Raw genomic sequence first — 19,724 nt, 5'->3', positions numbered from 1 at the left:
AATCTATTGTCTGTGCACCCATTACAAATACAAGACACTGTAATGAAAACAAGCCCCACCTCTTTTGTCTTTCCTTTGCTACAGTATCAGCAACAGAGCATGGTAACTTAGAAGAAAAACAAAGGCTGGCAGAATGTAAGTTTACCTTATGAATATATTTAAATTATTAGAAAAATAGAGAGTATTATGTTACCATTGAACTGTTTTCTGCACAAATTGTAAATGCTATTCTGTCCACGTTTCTTATAATTACTAATTTTCATTGTTTCTATATTGAACTCAATCACATAATAATTGTATGTGTTAGGTTTTTCTAATTTAAGTCACCAAAATATTTACCATGTAAAATTTTGGTAGGATATATGCTTGTGTAAACACAAACTTAAAATTATGTGTATTTTCACTTAATATTTTTAAATAAATGATTTTATCTGAAATATTTAACTGGCTAATAAAAATATAAATGTTCAAGGTATATACAATGACCTGATTTATCAATCATGCAAGTTCTGTAGTAAAATTTATATATCTGTCACCTAATTTTTGTGTTTGAAAATGATCATAAATCATGCTCAAATTCTGATATCACTTAAGTATTCATATTTTGCCTAAGGTATTAACATATTTTACTATTTTTAACATTTTTATTTTATGATTGTGTGTGTATGTATGTGTACGCATGACTGTGTGTTCTGGTGTGTACTATAGCATATGTGTGAAAATCAGAGAATTGGTTTTCTCCTTCCACCATGTTGGTCCCAGAAATTGAGCTCAGATTGTCAGTCTGTGCAGTGGGCACTTGGCACCTTCTGGGCCATCTTGCCAATGCTGTTGTGCTTATTTTTAATAAAGTGAGATTTGTTATATCAGCATTTTATTTAGTTGTTGTTAGTCTCAAGTATGTTGTATGTATAACTATATCACTATATAGGTTTAATGATTTAAAGCTAATGTAATTTAAAGTTTTATTTGGAATATGGCTAAATCTGAAAAGCCTTCCCTCTTTCCTTATTTTAAGTGATTAAACTGACATTTAATTTTTAGAATACTGCATTGCTATCTGTAACACATATCTTAAAATTTGTACATATGTTCTACACATCAAAATTATGTTTATAGAGCCAAATTAATTTGCTGAAATAAGATACATAGCAATTTTTACTCTCAAATTTAAATATCTATATATGCTATATATTATTTGTATATGCACACGTGACATGTACATTTATATATACACTTCTTTTTCATAATTATTAAATATGAGGCTATAAAGATCAATTTGTATTTTAATGAGTTTAATATGCTATTAATATTATTTGTGTAGCATGTATTCATGTGTATGTGGTGGGTGCTGGAGATGGAACCCAGGGCTTCACATATACTAGGCAAGTGCCTTATCCCTGAGTTAGACCTCTGCCCCAATTTTATTAATTTTTAAAAGATATTTAGTTTTAGGCTCACTTTGTACCTTCCCTAAATAACCTTTCAATTGAAATTATTTAAAACAAACTAAAGGTATATTGTTACTGAATTCTAGCATAGATTTTAGAATTATCTTATTTTTCATTTTATTGAAAATAGATTTTTTTTTTCACATGATATATCCTGATTACTGCTTCCTCTCTCTCTGCTCCTTCCAGCCCCTCCCATATGGATCCATTCCCTTTCTGTCTCTCATTAGAAAACAAGCAGGCTCCTAAGGGATAATAATAAAATAAAACATAATAAAATAATATGTAATAATATAAAACAAAAGCTAACACATTGGAAATTGGACAAACCAAACAGAAGGAAAAGAGCCCAAGAGAAGTCACAAGAATCAGAGACCCCCTCATCCCCATACCTAGGAAGCCCATAAACACACTAAATTAGAAGTCATCAAATATTCTCAGAGGACCTAGAGCAGAGCTGTGGGGCCCTGTGTTATGGCTGCTGTCTTGCTATCTTAGTCTCTGTGAGTTCACGCCAGCTTTGATTATGTTGATTTAGAGAGCCTTGTTTTCTTGGTGTCCTGCATCCCCTATGGCTCTTAGCCTTTTTCCACCTTCTCTTCTGCTGGGTTTCTGAGCCCTGAGGAGGGATTTGGTGGAGACATCCCCATTTAAGGCTGAGTGTTTCAAGCTCTCTCGCTCTCTGCATAACGTCTAGCTGTGGCTCTCTGTATCTGTTCCTGTCTACTGTAGGAGGAAGCTGCTTTGATGATGACTGAACAAGGCACCGATTTCTAAGTTTAGCAGAATGACATTGGGAGTGCTTTGTTTTTTCATTTTTGTAAGAACAGTAGTATTTAGTTCTCTACTTGTTCCTTAAGATGTCTGGTCTCAGAATCTCTGTCATCCAACCATTGGCAGGAATGGGTATTATCTCATGGAGTGGGCCTTATGTCAGATCAGATTACTCCTTGGTTACCCCCACAAGATTTGTGCCTCTCTTGTGCACTAGCATATCTTTCAGGCAGGGCACCCTTGTAGATTTGTAGGGTACACCTTGTAGGTTTGTAGCTCAGTTGGTGTTTATGTTTGAGAGAATTATTTCAAAGAACATCTCTAACACCTATTTTTGGTTTTGCTGGTTACTGTTTTTTTCGAAACAGTGTTTCTCTGTGTAGCTTTCTCATAGAGATCCACCTGCCTCTGCCTACCAAGTGCCAGGATTAAAGGCATGTACCACCACTGCCTGACATAATACCTATTTCTTAAAAATTGGATCTCCAGAATTGAAGTACTTAATGATTTGGTCATATTTAAAATAATTTTCTACATATTGCTTTTATGTTCAGCTTCTTTTCTCACCATAGTTAGGTTTCAGGTCTGAGTTGGCCACTTGCATGAGCTGGAATTTCTTTTGGGTCGAATTTTGACTATTTTCACAAAAAAATTACTTAAATTATAAAAATGAGGCTATTTGCTCTCTCTATATAATGCTAGACCCTTAGCCTACCAACGTGTCTCAAGGGTCTCTCAGTCTTGTTGGTTGTCATCACAGAATTATAATCAGGGGGATTAGTTTGTGGGAAAAAAAATCCTGTTTCTGTAACAAAGCCTTTTGAAGACTGTCATTTAGTGATAGAGCTGAAGTCCACTTCCTCTCAATTACAGGGTGTCTTATTTTAATCCTCCAAACCACACTGCTAAGCAGAGGTTCCTTATTTAAATCATCTTTAACTAACTGTTGTACATGTTTCATTTGCCAGCACGAGATTATCCTTGGACACTCAAAAATAGACGCCCAGAAAAACTTCGAGATTCACTGAAGGAGTTGGAGGTATCTTTCAAAAGGTTTCAAAAATGGGAGCAAACAAATCTGTTTTAGAACATCTTTCAACAGATGTAATTTTCATAAAGGGCTGGCTCTTGCGGCGATGATGGCTGTGCTTTTGTCTAGAGAGAGCTTGCCACACACTTGGGGCTTTGTGTGGCTTGTTGATTGCCTTCTTTTTCTTTCCTTGCAGATCAGAAGCACTTTAACTGATAATGACAACACGTGTAACCAACTGTGCTCTCCTTTTCTGTTGTCTTTCAGGAACTGATGCAAAGCAGTCCGTGTGTGCTGAGCAAATGGAAGAGCAAATACATCTGCCAGGTAAAATGGTTGACAAGCAGTGGAGCCCAAAGAAAGCCATGTGATAATGGGTAGCCTTGGGTTACGATAGATCATGGGAAAAAATTGTCACAAGTGGATATTTCAGAGTTTGAATTTTAGTCATTCTAAAGTGCACATTAGACAGACTGACACAGCCACCAAGCTACCTCATTAACAAGTGTGGTAGTATTGACATCTACAAACACTGATACGAGTCTTTGCAGGCAGTGTTTTTCACTTGTGGTTATCTGGGTGTAATATTAGATATTCACTGGCATGTTTTTCTAAATGACAGTGACACCATAGGACAAAAAAATTTCAGTGTAGTATTCTTATAAACATTTATGAACAGCATGTTTATGGAAATGGATAAGTAAATAAGAGTGAAGCCTAATTTAACAGAGTTAGTCTCGAATTTTGACCATCTAAGCTATATGTTTTAATGTGGTAGACACTCGTCATATGTGGCTATTTTAAAATAAAATTAAAATTTCAATTTCTCAGTTACAGCTCTCCCCAGTTTAAGTTCCTGGCAGTCAAGGATGCAGATATAGACCATTTCCACGGCAACAAGTTCTATTGGACAGCCTTGTGCTCAGCAAGCCTAGATTTAGAACATTATCAGGACATCATAATTAACACACATTGATTATAAAATAAGGGACAAATGCCTTCTTAGCCTTGCTGATGTACATAAAAATACCACTTGCTTGGGAAAATTTACTGGCTTTTGAAAAAAAAAGGATAATTAAGTGATCTGAATGTGTACATTGTATCATCACTACCAATAATATTATAATTTAGTTTTAGAATCAAATATACTGTTTCAATTTTATTTTTTGTCCTTTCCATTACAATTTTTTAAATGTGTGAACATTCTTGTTTATAGGTTACGCCCATTGTTCTATCCATAAACCTCCTAGCATCAAATTCATAGTAATTACAAACATAACATAGACTATTATTTTAGTTATTTCTAATTTTCTTCAGAACATTTCATTGTTTGTCTAAACTGTTCTCCCTTTAGTAATGGAGGTTAACTGTTACCTTGTCATCTGGCATGAATTCCTACTTTCTAGACTATTTACAAGGCTGAGTGAATATTTTCAGAACTATAACACTTGTTAAATTCTCCTTAGAATACTCTTCAAAAGGATGCCATTGTTTAATGTCATTTGCATAGAAATATGTGATGAGATCTTCAAGCTTGAATATCAGATGTGCTCCAGTAAGTTTCAGACTCAGTTCGGTTTAAACTTGGAGTTCCTAATGCCATTGCTCACTGCAAAAACAGGTTCAAAATTATTTGACTGGAGGGCAAGCCTCCCACCTACATTAAGAGGTGTGCCTCATGGCCTCCACCCTTACCATCACCTGGTGAGTTGGAACATGTCAGGTCTTTTAAAAAATGCAGTGGAGCATCCCAGGGAGATGATCATGTTTAGATAGATTTCATTGCTTTTTAATTTAATGTCAATGTTTTTGTGTTGTTCACATGTTACAGAAAGGAAATCTTTCATTACTGAATTCATTCAACTCTGAAAATTCTTTTAAATGACAGAATGTTTGCAAAAATTGTTTTTGTAATTTATAATAGACAGCCTTAGTGGCTCTGGCTGGTATACCAGAGGGTCTACTTTTGGCAGTCCTAGTGGGATTTACTGAATCTTGTGTTCTGTTTTATTTTTATTTTTATGACGGATAAAATTTTTCTAAAATAGACCTTTACTCTTAGCACATTCTTGATATATTTTTGAGAGATAACTTTCTCTGTGCCCACAAATCCAAGCCAATCCTTATATCTTTAGGGCCTTTGGGAGACTTCCTAACATTATCTGTCAGGCAAGAGTTTCACTAGATCTTTAAAAAAAAATGTACATGAGTTCCATTTCTCAAGATCTCTGATATCATAGCAAGTTAAAAATAATTTGGTCTTCAAGCTAGAATTTCAGTTTAAGGAAAGGGTCTGTTAGCCCTTTTTGTTAAATTTTCATTAGGGTTTATCAAATTACACTTGGTCATAATGTAATTTAAACTCTTTCATCAGCCTCTCTGAGTTCCAAAACAGTTCCTCAAACCTCACGTACTTAAATTCTATTAGTGCTTTCCCTGTATGTTCAGTCCTAACACGGCAGCAGTTGACCATGCAGATTTTATTACTCTTAGAAAACATGTTTCTGGAGTGTGTGCACATGTGTGAGTGCATGTGTGCATGTGTGTGTCTCTGTGTGTGTGTATGTGTGTGTGTGATGTGGTGTGTTGTGTTGTAAGAGATGTAGACAGACTTAGGTGAAGGTGCACAGCATGTGGATGCCAGGAAGACTTTGGATGCCTTCCTCTTACACCTTCTCATTTTTGAGGCAGTGTCTCTCACTGAATCATAATCTCACTGTGTGGCTCTGTTGCCTTTCCCATTAGCCTCAGGAATCTGCCTGCCACCCTTCTCCCTAACTCCCATTCCACACACACTCATGTTGAACTTCCAATCATACATAGCCATTCTTGGCTTTGAAGCTATAAATACAATTTAGAATTTTGATTTCAGCAACTAGCAAATATACTCTTGTTTTTGTCTTCTTAAACAATCAATGGAACAATTTAACAATTTCATGTATGACTTTCTTAAACCACTCATATAAACTTTTTTAAAAGGAGAAAAATAGTTTTAAGAGAGCAAAACTGTGGTCTGATTCTCTTTCTTTCACAGCAAGCAGTCCTAAACAATGAGCCGTATCCCCAGCCCCAGCCCTGGACACCCTTGATGCTATAACATTTGAATTCTCAGTCTTTGAATGAGGCCATTTCTCTTCTGTGAATGTTTTTTAAAGAAGTGATAAAATTGGATTTATGGAGTTCAATTTAGTTGAAATCTCCTTTAAAAATCTTTAAAAGGTCCACTTGTTTAGAAATCTTTGAAGAGGCTACTGCAGTATAAAGGATTAACAAGGATGTAATCTGAGTTTGGATCTTTATGTCAAATAAGGAGAATTTACAAGTTGTCATTACCAAAGCTTAGTTTATATTATTGATCCAATGACCTATAAATTGTTACATATAAAATAATTTTCTTCACTTACAAACTCAGAACATTTTACAAGTCAAGGTTTACTTAATATAAAAAAATTGTCTTTGGAGCTTTTGTATTCAAAACTATCCCTATTCCTAGTATGGGATTATCGAAATCTATACAATACAATTAGAATTGTGATTTCAGCAACTCGTCAATATACTCAGTTTTGTTTTCTTAATCAACATAATATTTTAATAGTTTGCTTTTTTGACTTTCTTAAACTACTTATATAAACTTTTTTAAATGAAAAAATAGTTTCAGTTAAATACTGTTAAATAGTTTATCTCTCTTATGGAATGTGCTATGGGCATATCAATATGTTACTTTATAATAAATTAAAATATTTTCATTAAGTATAGATATAACCTAATATACTGATTTTTAGACAAAAATGTTTGACACACACATATAATCTGTGTACACAAGTATACAAATACAACTTGCTGAGTCCATTGTTGTTACTGTGCATATGGTTTGAGGGTTGATAACTATATATTGGATAACCAATATGAGGGCTCATCTGTACAAAAGGCTAATTTCCCTTTTTCCAGCAGTCATTCATTGCCTAAGAGGGGGTATCCTGTGAAAATTTCTCCTTTCTCTCTATATTAACATGTCCATTGATACAACATGCCCTTCCAGTCTTGTTTTTATGCAGCTATTTTTGAAAGTGTTTACAAGTGGACTTCCTAGTATTCAATGTTTTAGAATCTTTTCATTTCCTTTTCTTCAGTGTCCTCTGAGTCACAGATACAGGTGTTGTGATGTAGATGTATCTATTGGGGCTGGGCTGCTGCGATCTGTTGATCTTTGTGTTGTGTCCACTTGTGGTTTTCGGGGATGGTCTCCATCCCCATTTGCTTCGATGAGAGACTTCTTTGATGGGGTGGCAGCTACATTTACATATGTGTAAGCTTAATCCTTCTTTTTATTGTACATAAAGCCAACTTGATTTCTTCATAAAATAGTAAAATATAATCCATGATGTTATCAGTATCAACAACAGCATTTTATGTGCAGCCCATCATGCCATATTCATTGTCTGCCACCTTGGTAAGAGGTGCTATACTTTAGGTGGAAAAGAAGAGGTCACGTTAATCCAAGGAAACGAATGAGTGCTACATTGTAAACATCAGGAGAAGCCAGAGAAGTTAGGAACATCAGTATATAATCTAAAATGTTAACAGTTTACAGAGAAGTTCTAATTTTACTAGACTTATATAGGAGTATAAACTCTGGGAAGCCTGAAAGACAAGAAGAAGATAAGTGGGAGTGTCTAAATAGTAATGGGGCAGATTTGTTTGGGGAAAGCAGTTGTAAGACTAGAAAATAGAGTGATTGCTTCTAAAGACAGCTTGGTGCTTCCTTAGAGACATTGACATGTTGTCCTGTAACACTGTAAGTGCTTTATATCAGAGAAGTGCCCATGTTAAATCTAGTCTTACAGAAGGGTTAGCCTGGCAGTGAGATATAAGATAAAGCGTGAGCCGGGAAGACTGTCATGATCTCAAAGGGTGTGCACAGCAATGTGTAAGGACAGAGCTGAAAGCCAATAGGGACATTTTGATTGAGGTGTAAAACGTTTAGTTTGTCCCCCCCCTTTTCTTAATGACCAGAGGTCATCTAATCATGCTATCACTTGGAAATGGGGAACTAGAGTGGATGCTTGGATTTTTAATATTTTGGAGCAGACAGCAGAAGGCCTGAGTTAAAACCATTCAATTGTACTTACATAAAGGATGGAGGATATCTTGGGAGAAAATCTGAGAACCAAGTAGCATCTATTTAGTGAATAAGAATAAAACCCCTAGCAGAAAAATAGGAAGAAACAGCAGTCAGGATAATGATGAACTGTGGAAAGTGCTTTCTTGTAGAAATCAAAGGGGAGAGGCCAGAGGGTCTGAAAGACAGCTGAAGGGACCGTTTCTTGTTTAGTTGTTGCTGATCTAAAGCTCAGGGTTGCTGTTAAGTGTCTAGGGGATGTTTGTGAGTAGTCAACAGTGAACTCCTCTTTCACTGTTAGCGGCTACTGAAAAGACTACATGATTTTTTTTCATTGTTTTAGAATTTCATACATGCAAAAATAATGTTTTAGGCAAACCTGTCAGTTTATCTCCTGTCTCCTTTACTACTTTCCCTTCCAAATTCATGTGCCCTATGTTTTTAAATCCCACTGTGTTCACTTAGTGCTGCCAGTATGTGCATCAGTGTGTTAGGCTATCCACTGCAGCATGATGTCCTCTTAGGGACCATACCCCAGAAGAAGCCCATTCTCCTCCTCCTCTTCCTCCTCTTCCTCCTCTTCCTCCCCTTCCTCCTCCTCCTCCTCCTCCTCCTCCTCCTCCTCCTCCTCCTCCTCCTCCTACACCACCACCACCACCACCAGCAGCAGCCTGTCATTGCTAAGAGCTCTTCAACTGGGTTGAGGATTTGTGGCCTCTTTCTCATCCAGGTTGGGGCTTTGTCTGGCTTGATCTTTCACAGATCTGCTTGAAGTCATAGGCATCATGCATTCATGTGTGTGGAGCCTCTGTAATGTCCAGAAAACACTGATTCATGGCAGTCATCTCTTGCCTCTGGCTCTTCCACAGAGACTCCTGAACCATTAAGCGAGGAGTATAGCTCTTCATTTAGAGCTGAGCATTTACAGTGGCTTAGTCTTTGAACCTGGACTTGTTATGGGTCCCAAGAATATATCTATAGTTGAAAAATAAAACTAATGATTAAAGCATCAGAAAATTAGGGAATAATGTGACATTGGGTGTTACTTTTTAAAATATAATATCTAAATGATTGAAACTATTGGCTAAGACTTCATAAAGGATTCTGATTTCACCTGGCTTTGAAGGAAGGACCTAACTTGGGTGAGGAAAAGGAAGACCTCTGCCAAGGGAAGTGTGCCAGCAGAGCTATGCTGCCTTTAGATACTTCAGATGGTTTAGAAAGCCTTTCCGGAAAGATTTCTCCAGAGATGTTTGTCTTCTATTTGAATGCGTCTTTAAAAAATTCTGTGTGGTATATGTGTGATTATATATTTGTATGATTATTGATTTCTTTTAAACCACACTAAGATTTTTTGTTTGTTGTAGGGTTGGTCTCATTTCCTATTATGATAAACAAGAGAATATTACAGTCTAGAGCCCTTTGGGGGCCAGTGAGACTTAGCCAGTATGCATCAGCTTGGTACTGTTACCATTTTCTCACTTACAAAATAATACGCAGTATGGTTTAATTAGAAAAAAACCCAGACATGTTTAACTTGGATTATTTGTAAAACATAGAAAACCAAGTGGACATAAACCATCTAATCCAATGAATTGGTACTGCCAATTATTTGTCATTTGATGTTTTCCTTTGGTTATATGTATATACATATTTAATTCATTTAATATTATACATAGCACATATAAATATTTAAGATTATACTAATAGATTCTATATATACCTATACCTCCCTTTTATAACATAAAGTAAGTACATGAACCACATAATGAAACAGTGAATTAGCATTATTTCCAGAATCGTGCCTGCCTATGTCATCTTTTTCCATTCTACTTTCTTAGTTTCTTCCCAGATAAAAGATAGATCTTTAATTTTGTAATGGGGTTTTACTATGTAGTCCAGCTGGTCTTGAGTCTGTGTGGTAAGGTGGGAGTCTTGCCTCCACCTCCTCATTGGCTAGACAGCAGGCATGTGCCACTGTTCTTGTTATCTCCATTTTACAACGAGGAAACAGATATACAGTAATTATATATTTAGTGGATTGCTGGCATTTAAACTAAGGCCTTGTAGCTTTAAGCTTGTGTCTTTAATTGCTATATGCACAATAGTCCTTTTCAGACAGCAGAAATATCCATGTAAACATACCCTCAATCACTGTGAAATATGGAACACACATTGATCTTCCAGTTAAACATAGTCAACTAACATTGTGTCCTTATTTTCACTCTTTCTTATACTTTCACATTTTTTAAAGCTGTAACTTATGAGGACAGAGAAAAGAAAATGGTCCTGATGTTGAAAGATATCCATTAGCTCTAAAAACTAAGTGGCTACATGAGACATGAGTTTAAGTTGGAGACTTTGTTGAAATCAGTGGCTGAACCAGAATATGTCATTAGGAGATAAACATTTTGAGTTTTAGAAACTAAAAAGGTATAGATTTCCAAAGCATTGAGGATACAACAGTATAAAACAGAAAATAGATTATGTTGAATGCTGTGTAAAGAGCCAAGGAGATAGATAAATTTTCTGTAGACAGGAAACCAACTGCTTTCTGGATGTTAAGGCTTTGGGCATAATAAAGAAATGTGAGGGGTACCTTATTTGCTTACTGATTGATGGGACAAAACACCCTGACCAAACCAACTTACAAAATAAGTCATTTAACTGGGGGTGGGGGTGGGGTGGAATACATCATGGTTCCAGAAGGTAGTTGAATCCCTGGCCCTCATGGAGGGAAACATGGCAGCAGGCCTGGCACTGGAGCTGTAGCTGAGAACTTACATGTTGAGACAACAACCCCAAGTCAGGGAGACAGGAAGAGAACTGAGAATAGCATGGGCACTTGAAACCTCAAAGCCCATCCTTAGTGACCACAACCTTCTCCAACAAGGCCACACATCCTCCAACAAGTCCACACCTTCTCCTCCTCCTTCCCAAACAGTTCTACCACCTGTAGACAAAGCTCAAACATGTGAGCCTCTGGGGAGCAGTTTCCTTCCAGCCACCACAGAGGGCTTGACTAAAAGGAAGAGAACTGAGAAAGGATCCAGAGAGTGAGACTGCCTTACCTTCCTCCCCATGTCTAGTAGCTGAAGTTCACTTGCATCTTATTTGTTTATAGGCCTGTTGTCGTGTGTGTGTGTGTGTGTGTGTGTGTGTGTGTGTGTTTAATGGATTGCATTTCCCAAAGCCAAATGTACCAATACTGATATCTGGTAGTTTTCTCTGAAAATGTGATATATTAAACAATATTTTTTTACAGTAAAGCTTAATTGAGTAAGGAGCCATCACTTGTAAATGTAACCAGAGAAAGATCACCATACAACTGACAAGTACTTGTCTGTAAATATGAGGACTGTAAGTCTGAGACTAAAACATAGAAACAGAAGAAATCGGAGGCATGCAATTAGTAGAACTAAATTTACAAAATTAAAATTAATACCTACAGAAATAAGAGAAGGGATTCCATTCTGCTTTAAAAACAAAAACAAAACCAATAAAGGATAATTAGAGGCTGGAGAGATGGCTCAGTGCTTAAGAACACTTGCTGCTCTTCCAGACGACCCGAGTTTGGTTCCTAGACTCCAAGTCAGGTGGCTCACAACTACCTGTATCTCCAGCTCCAAAGGATCCAATGCTGTCTTCTGGCCTATATGAGTGCTTATACACATTTGACAGGTACTCACATAGACACACACAATTACACACTAATAAAAATAAAAATAAATCTAATAAAAATAATCAGGAGAAAAAGCATTTTATTACAAATGAAGACTGTGAAAGCATAGGGCTGGGAGCATGGTTTGGTGGGATCGCTTGCCCAGCACTTAAAAGACCTTAGGTTTAATCCCCAATAAAACATGCAGTATCAAATACTTTATAAAGAGTATCACAACGTAAGTAGATAATTTAATAATGTATCAAAAGGTAAAGTTAAAATATCATTATGCTGTAGGACAGAGGAAAAAGGTTTTAATTATGAACTACAGCTACAAAGGAGAAAAGTTAACCAAAAAGGTCTATTACCTAACATAATCAAAACTGGGTAAAAAAGAAGATCTCCAAGAACTGGAAGATGCACATTTCTAACCTTTTAATGGAAATTTACATGTTTATGCACTGAGAGTAAGCTACAGGGACTGAGACAGAATCACTCCCATCCACCCCACTGTACCTATTCTACTCAACACACATGTGAAAGTTAAGGTGTCATCAGCCACAAGACAAGGTCCTGTGGTTTTGAGGTTTTGGTTCCTGTGTGAGCCTGCTCTTTATGACTTTAGTTTTAAAATAACGGATAAGAAAGCATGGGGTTGTCATGCATACTCTCAGTTGCCCCCCACCCCACAACTGCTCCGTCACTGGGCTCACGTGCTGGGTCTCCCCTTCTACTTGACACCACATGGGCTCCATTACCTCCTGTACCTGCTTCCTTAGGTCCTCTTTTTGAAAATCAAAAATCCGTCTTATGAACAGCTTTCTAATTTTCTGTCATCTGCCTGCACTTGCTTTAACATGAGCAGTTCTGTGTGTCAGGATAATGGATTGAATTCTGTCACATGATCCTGTGATCCACGTAGCTACTCCTGCCAGCCATGGCTCATGTGGTCTTGAGAATCTCTCAACACACTGCCTTCTCCAGGAGCTTTGATGGCCATAGCAGGAGTAAGGATTTGATGCCTTCTGAACTGATCCTTCCTCTTATCCCTCTTCTGTAGCTGTGCCCGTGAGGTGCAGAAGGGCTATTCTCTGTTCACCTCTTCTTGGTTTTTTGTTGTTCTGTGGGGGTGTGGGTGGGTTATCAGTATTGGAAAATCTTTCGGTTTCAGAATTCCCACTCTTTTCCAGCATGTGTCTTCTGTCTGTTGTGGCTGTTGAGTTCAACTGCTGATTTAGGTTCCTAGTAGCATTGTGGAAGGCCCTTGTGATAGCTCAGGGAATAGGGGGGCTTGCTACCAAACCTAATGACATCAGTTCAATTCCCAAGTCCCACCTAATAGACAATTTCAGTCCAAAGTTTGATGAACTCTGATAATCAATGGATACACTTATTATTACTTAAACTTATGAATATAGTAAAATATGAGTCTATTTTTTTGGAATGTGATTATGATACAAAATTTTCAGTTTTTATAATAATGGATCTTTATGCTATCAAGTGACATTTCCTTCTTTCTCTCTTCATAACGGGTCTCTTATTAATTCTTCTCAGTTTAAAATTTTTCTAAAGATGCTTATAATTTCTGGCTCCTCCTTGCCATTGATATGTGACAATAGTTCAGAAGCACGGGGAATTCCTGCACAGTAAACTGGCTCAAGACTGAGAAAAAAGCACCGGGGTAGCTAGGGCTCAGGGTCGGCTGACACTCGCCAGCTACCCACAACACCCGCCACAGGATCTTAAGACTTCTGGTGAGTGGAACACAGCTTCTGCTCCAATCCAATTGCGCGCGGGACCTGAGACTGCATTAGTTAGGGAAGCAGAAACCGGCCTGAGTAGGGCCACAGGCCTCATCTGGCCAGATCAGCACCAGGGTAGCTAGAGTGCAGGGTCGGGTGACACCCGCCAGCTACCCACGACCCCCGCCACAGGATTTTGAGACTGCTGGTGAGTGGAACACAGCTTCTGCTCCAGTCCAATCACGTGGGACCTGAGACTGCTTTGGTTGGGGAGGCAGAAATCCGGCCTACGTAGGGCCACAAGCCTCTTCTGGTCAGAAAAGCACCAGGGTAGCTAGGGCGCAGGGTCGGCTGACACTCGCCAGCTACCCACAACACCCGCCACAGGATCTTAAGACTTCTGGAGAGTGGAACACAGCTTCTGCTCCAATCCAATTGCGCGCGGGACCTGAGACTGCATTAGTTAGGGAAGCAGAAAACCAGCCTGAGTAGGACCACAGGCCTCTTCCGGCTGGACCAGCACCGGGGTACCGCCAGCTACCCACGACCCCCCGCCACAGGATTTTGAGACTGCTGGTGAGTGGAACACAGATTCTGCTCCAATCTTTAAACAGTGACAACGACAACAACTAACCCCAGAGATTACCAGATGGCGAAAGGTAAACGTAATAATCTTACTAACAGAAACCAAGACCACTCACCATCATCAGAACCCAGCACCCCCACTTCGCCCAGTCCAGGGCACCCCAACACACCGGAAAAGCTAGACACGGATCTAAAAGCATATCTCCTGATGATGGTAGAGGACTTCAAGAAGGACTTTAATAACACACTTAAAGAAATACAAAGGAACACTGGTAAACAGGTAGAAGACAGTAAAGAGGAAGCACAAAAATCCCTTAAAGAATTGCAGGAGAACACTACTAAAGAGTTACAAATCATTAAAGAAAAACAGGATAACCTAATCAAACAGGTAGAAGTCCTTAATGAAAAACAGGAAAACACATCCAAACAGATGATGGAAATGAACAAAACCATACTAGACCTAAAAAGGGAAGTAGACACAATAAAGAAAACCCAAAATGAGGCAACACTGGAGATAGAAACCCTAGGAAAGAAATCTGGAACCATAGATACCAGCATCAGCAACAGAATACAAGACATGGAAGAGAGAATCTCAGGTGCAGAAGACTCCATAGAGAACATCGGCACAACAATCAAGGAAAATGTAAAATGCAAAAAGATCCTAACTCAAAACATCCAAGAAATACAGGACACAATGAGAAGACCAAACCTACGGATAATAGGAGTGGATGAGAATGAAGATTTTCAACTCAAAGGACCAGCAAACATCTTCAACAAAATTATAGAAGAAAACTTCCCAAATCTAAAGAAAGAGATGCCCATGAACATACAAGAAGCCTACAGAACTCCAAATAGACTGGACCAGAAAAGAAATACCTCCCGACACATAATAATCAGAACAACAAATGCTCTAAATAAAGATAGAATACTAAAAGCAGTAAGAGAAAAAGGCCAAGTAACATATAAAGGCAAGCCTATCAGAATTACACCAGATTTTTCACCAGAGACTATGAAAGCCAGAAGATCCTGGACGGATGTTATACAGACACTAAAAGAACACAAATTCCAGCCCAGGCTACTATACCCAGCCAAACTCTCAATTAACATAGATGGAGAAACCAAAGTATTCCATGACAAAACCAAATTCACACATTATCTCTCCACGAATCCAGCCCTTCAAAGGATAATAACAGGAAAAAACCAATACAAGGACAGGAACCACGCCCTAGAAACAACAAGAAGGTAATCCCTCAACAAACCTAAAAGAAGACAGCCACAAGAACAGAATGCCAACTTTAACAACAAAAATAACAGGAAACAACAATTACTTTTCCTTAATATCTCTTAATATCAATGGACTCAACTCCCCGATAAAAAGACATAGACTAACAAACTGGCTACACAAACAAGACCCAACATTTTGCTGCTTACAGGAAACTCATCTCAGAGAAAAAGATAGACACTACCTCAGAATGAAAGGCTGGAAAACAATTTTCCAAGCAAATGGTATGAAGAAACAAGCTGGAGTAGCCATTCTAATATCTGATAAGATTGACTTCCAACCCAAAGTCATTAAAAAAGACAGGGAGGGACACTTCATACTCATCAAAGGTAAAATCCTCCAAGAGGAACTATCAATCCTGAATATCTATGCTCCAAATACAAAGGCAGCCACATTCATTAAAGAAACTTTAGTAAATCTCAAAGCACACATTGCACCTCATACAATAATAGTGGGAGACTTCAACACACCACTTTCACCAATGGACAGATCATGGAAACAGAAACTAAACAGGGACACAGAGAAACTAAGAGAAATTATGAAACAAATGGATCTGGCAGATATCTACAGAACATTCTATCCTAAAACAAAAGGATATACCTTCTTCTCAGCACCTCATGGTACTTTCTCCAAAATTGACCACATAATTGGTTACAAAACAGGCCTCAACAGATACAAAAATATTGAAATTGTCCCATGCATCCTATCAGATCACCATGGACTAAGGCTGATCTTCAATAACAAAATAAATAATAGAAAGCCAACCTTCACGTGGAAACTGAACAACACTCTTCTCAATGATACCTTGGTCAAGGAAGGAATAAAGAAAGAAATTAAGGACTTTTTAGAGTTCAATGAAAATGAAGCCACAACATACCCAAACTTATGGGACGCAATGAAAGCATTTCTAAGAGGAAAACTCATAGCTCTGAGTGCCTCCAAAAGGAAACTAGAGAGAGCACACATTAGCAGCTTGACAACATACCTAAAAGCACTAGAACAAAAGGAAGCAAATTCACCCAAGAGGAGTAGGCGGCAGGAAATAATCAAACTCGGGGGAAATCAACCAAGTGGAAACAAGAAAAACTATTCAAAGAATCAACCAATCAAGGAGCTGGTTCTTTGAGAAAATCAACAAGATAGATAAACCCTTAGCCAGACTCACTAGAGGGCACAGGGAAAGCATCCTAATTAACAAAATCAGAAATGAAAAAGGAGACATAACAACAGATCCTGAAGACATCCAAAACACCATCAGATCCTTCTACCAAAGGCTATACTCAACAAAACTGGAGAACCTGGATGAAATGGAGAAGTTCCTAGACAGATACCAGGTACCAAAGTTGAATCAAGATCAGGTTAATGATCTAAACAGCCCTATATCCCCCAAAGAAATAGAAGCAGTCATTAATAGTCTCCCAACTAAAAAAAGCCCAGGACCAGATGGGTTTAGTGCAGAGTTCTATCAGACCTTCAAAGAAGATCTAATCCCAGTTCTTCACAAACTATTCCACAAAATAGAAACAGAAGGTACTCTACCCAACTCATTCTATGAAGCCACAATTACTCTGATACCTAAACCACAAAAAGACCCAACAAAGATAGAAAACTTCAGACCAATATCCCTTATGAATATTGATGCAAAAATCCTCAATAAAGTTCTTGCTAACCGAATCCAAGAACACATCAAAACAATCATCCATCCTGACCAAGTAGGTTTCATCCCAGGGATGCAGGGATGGTTCAATATACGGAAATCCATCAACGTAATCCAGTATATAAACAAACTCAAAGACAAAAACCACATGGTCATCTCGTTAGATGCGGAAAAAGCATTTGACAAGATCCAACACCCATTCATGATAAAAGTCTTGGAAAGATCAGGAATTCAAGGCCCATACCTAAACATGATAAAAGCAATCTACAGCAAACCAGTAGCCAACATCAAAGTAAATGGTGAGAAGCTTGAAGCAATCCCTCTAAAATCAGGGACTAGACAAGGCTGTCCACTTTCTCCATACCTATTCCACATTGTACTTGAAGTCCTAGCCAGAGCAATTCGACAACAAAAGGAGATCAAAGGGATACAAATTGGAAAAGATGAAGTCAAAATATCACTCTTTGCAGATGATATGATAGTATATATAAGTGACCCTAAAAATTCCACCAGAGAACTCCTAAGCCTGATAAACAACTTCGGTGAGTAGCTGGATATAAAATTAACTCAAACAAATCAATGGCCTTTCTCTACACAAAGAATAAACAGGCTGAGAAAGAAATTAGGGAAACAACACCCTTCTCAATTGTCACAAATAATATAAAATATCTTGGCGTGACTCTAACTAAGGAAGTGAAAGATCTGTATAATAAAAACTTCAAGTCTCTGAAGAAAGAAATTATAGAAGATCTCAGAAGATGGAAAGATCTCCCATGCTCATGGATTGGCAGGATCAACATTGTAAAAATGGCTATTTTGCCAAAAGTAATCTACAGATTCAATGCAATCCCCATCAAAATTCCAAATCAATTCTTCAACGAATTAGAAAGTGCAATCTGCAAATTCATCTGGAATAACAAAAAACCTAGGATAGCAAAAACTCTTCTCAAGGATAAAAGAACCTCTGGTGGAATCACCATGCCGGACCTAAAGCTCTACTACAGAGCAATTGTGATAAAAACTGCATGGTACTGGTATAGTGACAGACAAATAGACCAATGGAATAGAATTGAAGACCCTGAAATGAACCCACACACCTACGGTCACTTGATCTTTGACAAGGGAGCTAAAAACATCCAGTGGAAGAAAGACAGCATTTTCAACAAATGGTGCTGGCACAACTGCTTGTTAACATGTAGAAGAATGGGAATCGATCCATTCCTATCTCCTTGTACTAAGGTCAAGTCTAAGTGGATCAAGGAACTTCACATAAAACCAGAGACACTGAAACTTATAGAGGAGAAAGTGGGGAAAAGCCTTGAAGATATGGGCACAGGGGAAAAATTCCTGAATAGAACAGTAATGACTTGTGCTGTAAGATCGAGAATTGACAAGTGGGACCTCATGAAACTACAAAGCTTCTTCAAGGCTAAAGACACCATCAATAAGACAAAAAAACCACCAACAGATTGGGAAAGGATCTTCACCTATCCTAAATCAGATAAGGGACTAATATCCAATATATATAAAGAACTCAAGAAGGTGGACTCCAGAAAGTCAAATAACCCCATTAAAAAATGGGGCTCAGAACTGAACAAAGAATTCTCACCTGAGGAATACCGAATGGCAGAGAAGCACCTGAAAAAATGTTCAACATCCTTAATCATCAGGGAAATGCAAATCAAAACAACCCTGAGATTCCACCTGACAACAGTCAGAATGGCTAAGATCAAAAATTCAGGTGACAGCAGATGCTGGCGAGGATGTGGAGAAAGAGGAACACTCCTCCATTGTTGGTGGGATTGCAAGCTTGTACAACCACTCTGGAAATCAGTCTGGCGGTTCCTCAGAAAATTGGACATAGTACTACCGGAGGATCCAGCAATACCTCTCCTGGGCATATATCCAGAAGATGTCCCAACCGGTAAGAAGGACACATGTTCCACTATGTTCATAGCAGCCTTATTTATAATAGCCAGAAGCTGGAAAGAACCCAGATGTCCCTCAACAGAGGAATGGATACAGAAATTATGGTACATTTACACAATGGAGTACTACTCAGCTATTAAAAAGAATGAATTTATGAAATTCCTAGCCAAATGGATGGACCTGGAGGGCATCATCTTGAGTGAAGTAACACAATCACAAAAGAACTCACACAATATGTATTCACTGATAAGTGGATATTAGCCCACAACTTAGGATACCCAAGATATAAGATACAATTTGCTAAACGCATGAAACTCAAGAAGAATGAAGACCAAAGTGTGGACACTGTGCACCTTCTTAGAATTGGGAACAAAACACCCATGGAAGGAGTTACAGAGACAAAGTTCATAGCTGTGATGAAAGGATGGACCATTTAGAGACTGCCGTATCCAGGGATCCATCCCATAATCAGCTTCTAAACGCTGACACCATTG

The 19,724-nt window shown here is 38.1% G+C and overlaps 1 protein-coding gene across 4 annotated transcripts in view; it reads left to right on the top strand.

Moving 5' to 3' along the window:
- The window catches only part of Wdpcp (WD repeat containing planar cell polarity effector), a 363,888-nt gene that overhangs the window by 100,873 nt on the left and 243,291 nt on the right, over positions 1–19,724 (top strand). For all 4 annotated transcript variants that reach the window (XM_021175454.3, XM_021175452.3, XM_029483315.2 and 1 more), the window contains 3 exons: positions 85–135; positions 3,194–3,264; positions 3,523–3,582. In XM_021175454.3, coding sequence (XP_021031113.2) covers positions 85–135; positions 3,194–3,264; positions 3,523–3,582 — 182 coding nt within the window. The remainder of the gene's footprint in view (positions 1–84; positions 136–3,193; positions 3,265–3,522; positions 3,583–19,724) is intronic.

The sequence above is a fragment of the Mus caroli genome, unplaced genomic scaffold (genome assembly GCF_978045245.1).
Source record: "Mus caroli unplaced genomic scaffold, Mus_caroli_1 scaffold_13, whole genome shotgun sequence".
Taxonomy (NCBI): domain Eukaryota; kingdom Metazoa; phylum Chordata; class Mammalia; order Rodentia; family Muridae; genus Mus; species Mus caroli.
The sequence above is the reverse complement of the archived record's forward strand: the minus strand, read 5'-3'. Positions and strand labels throughout refer to the sequence as shown.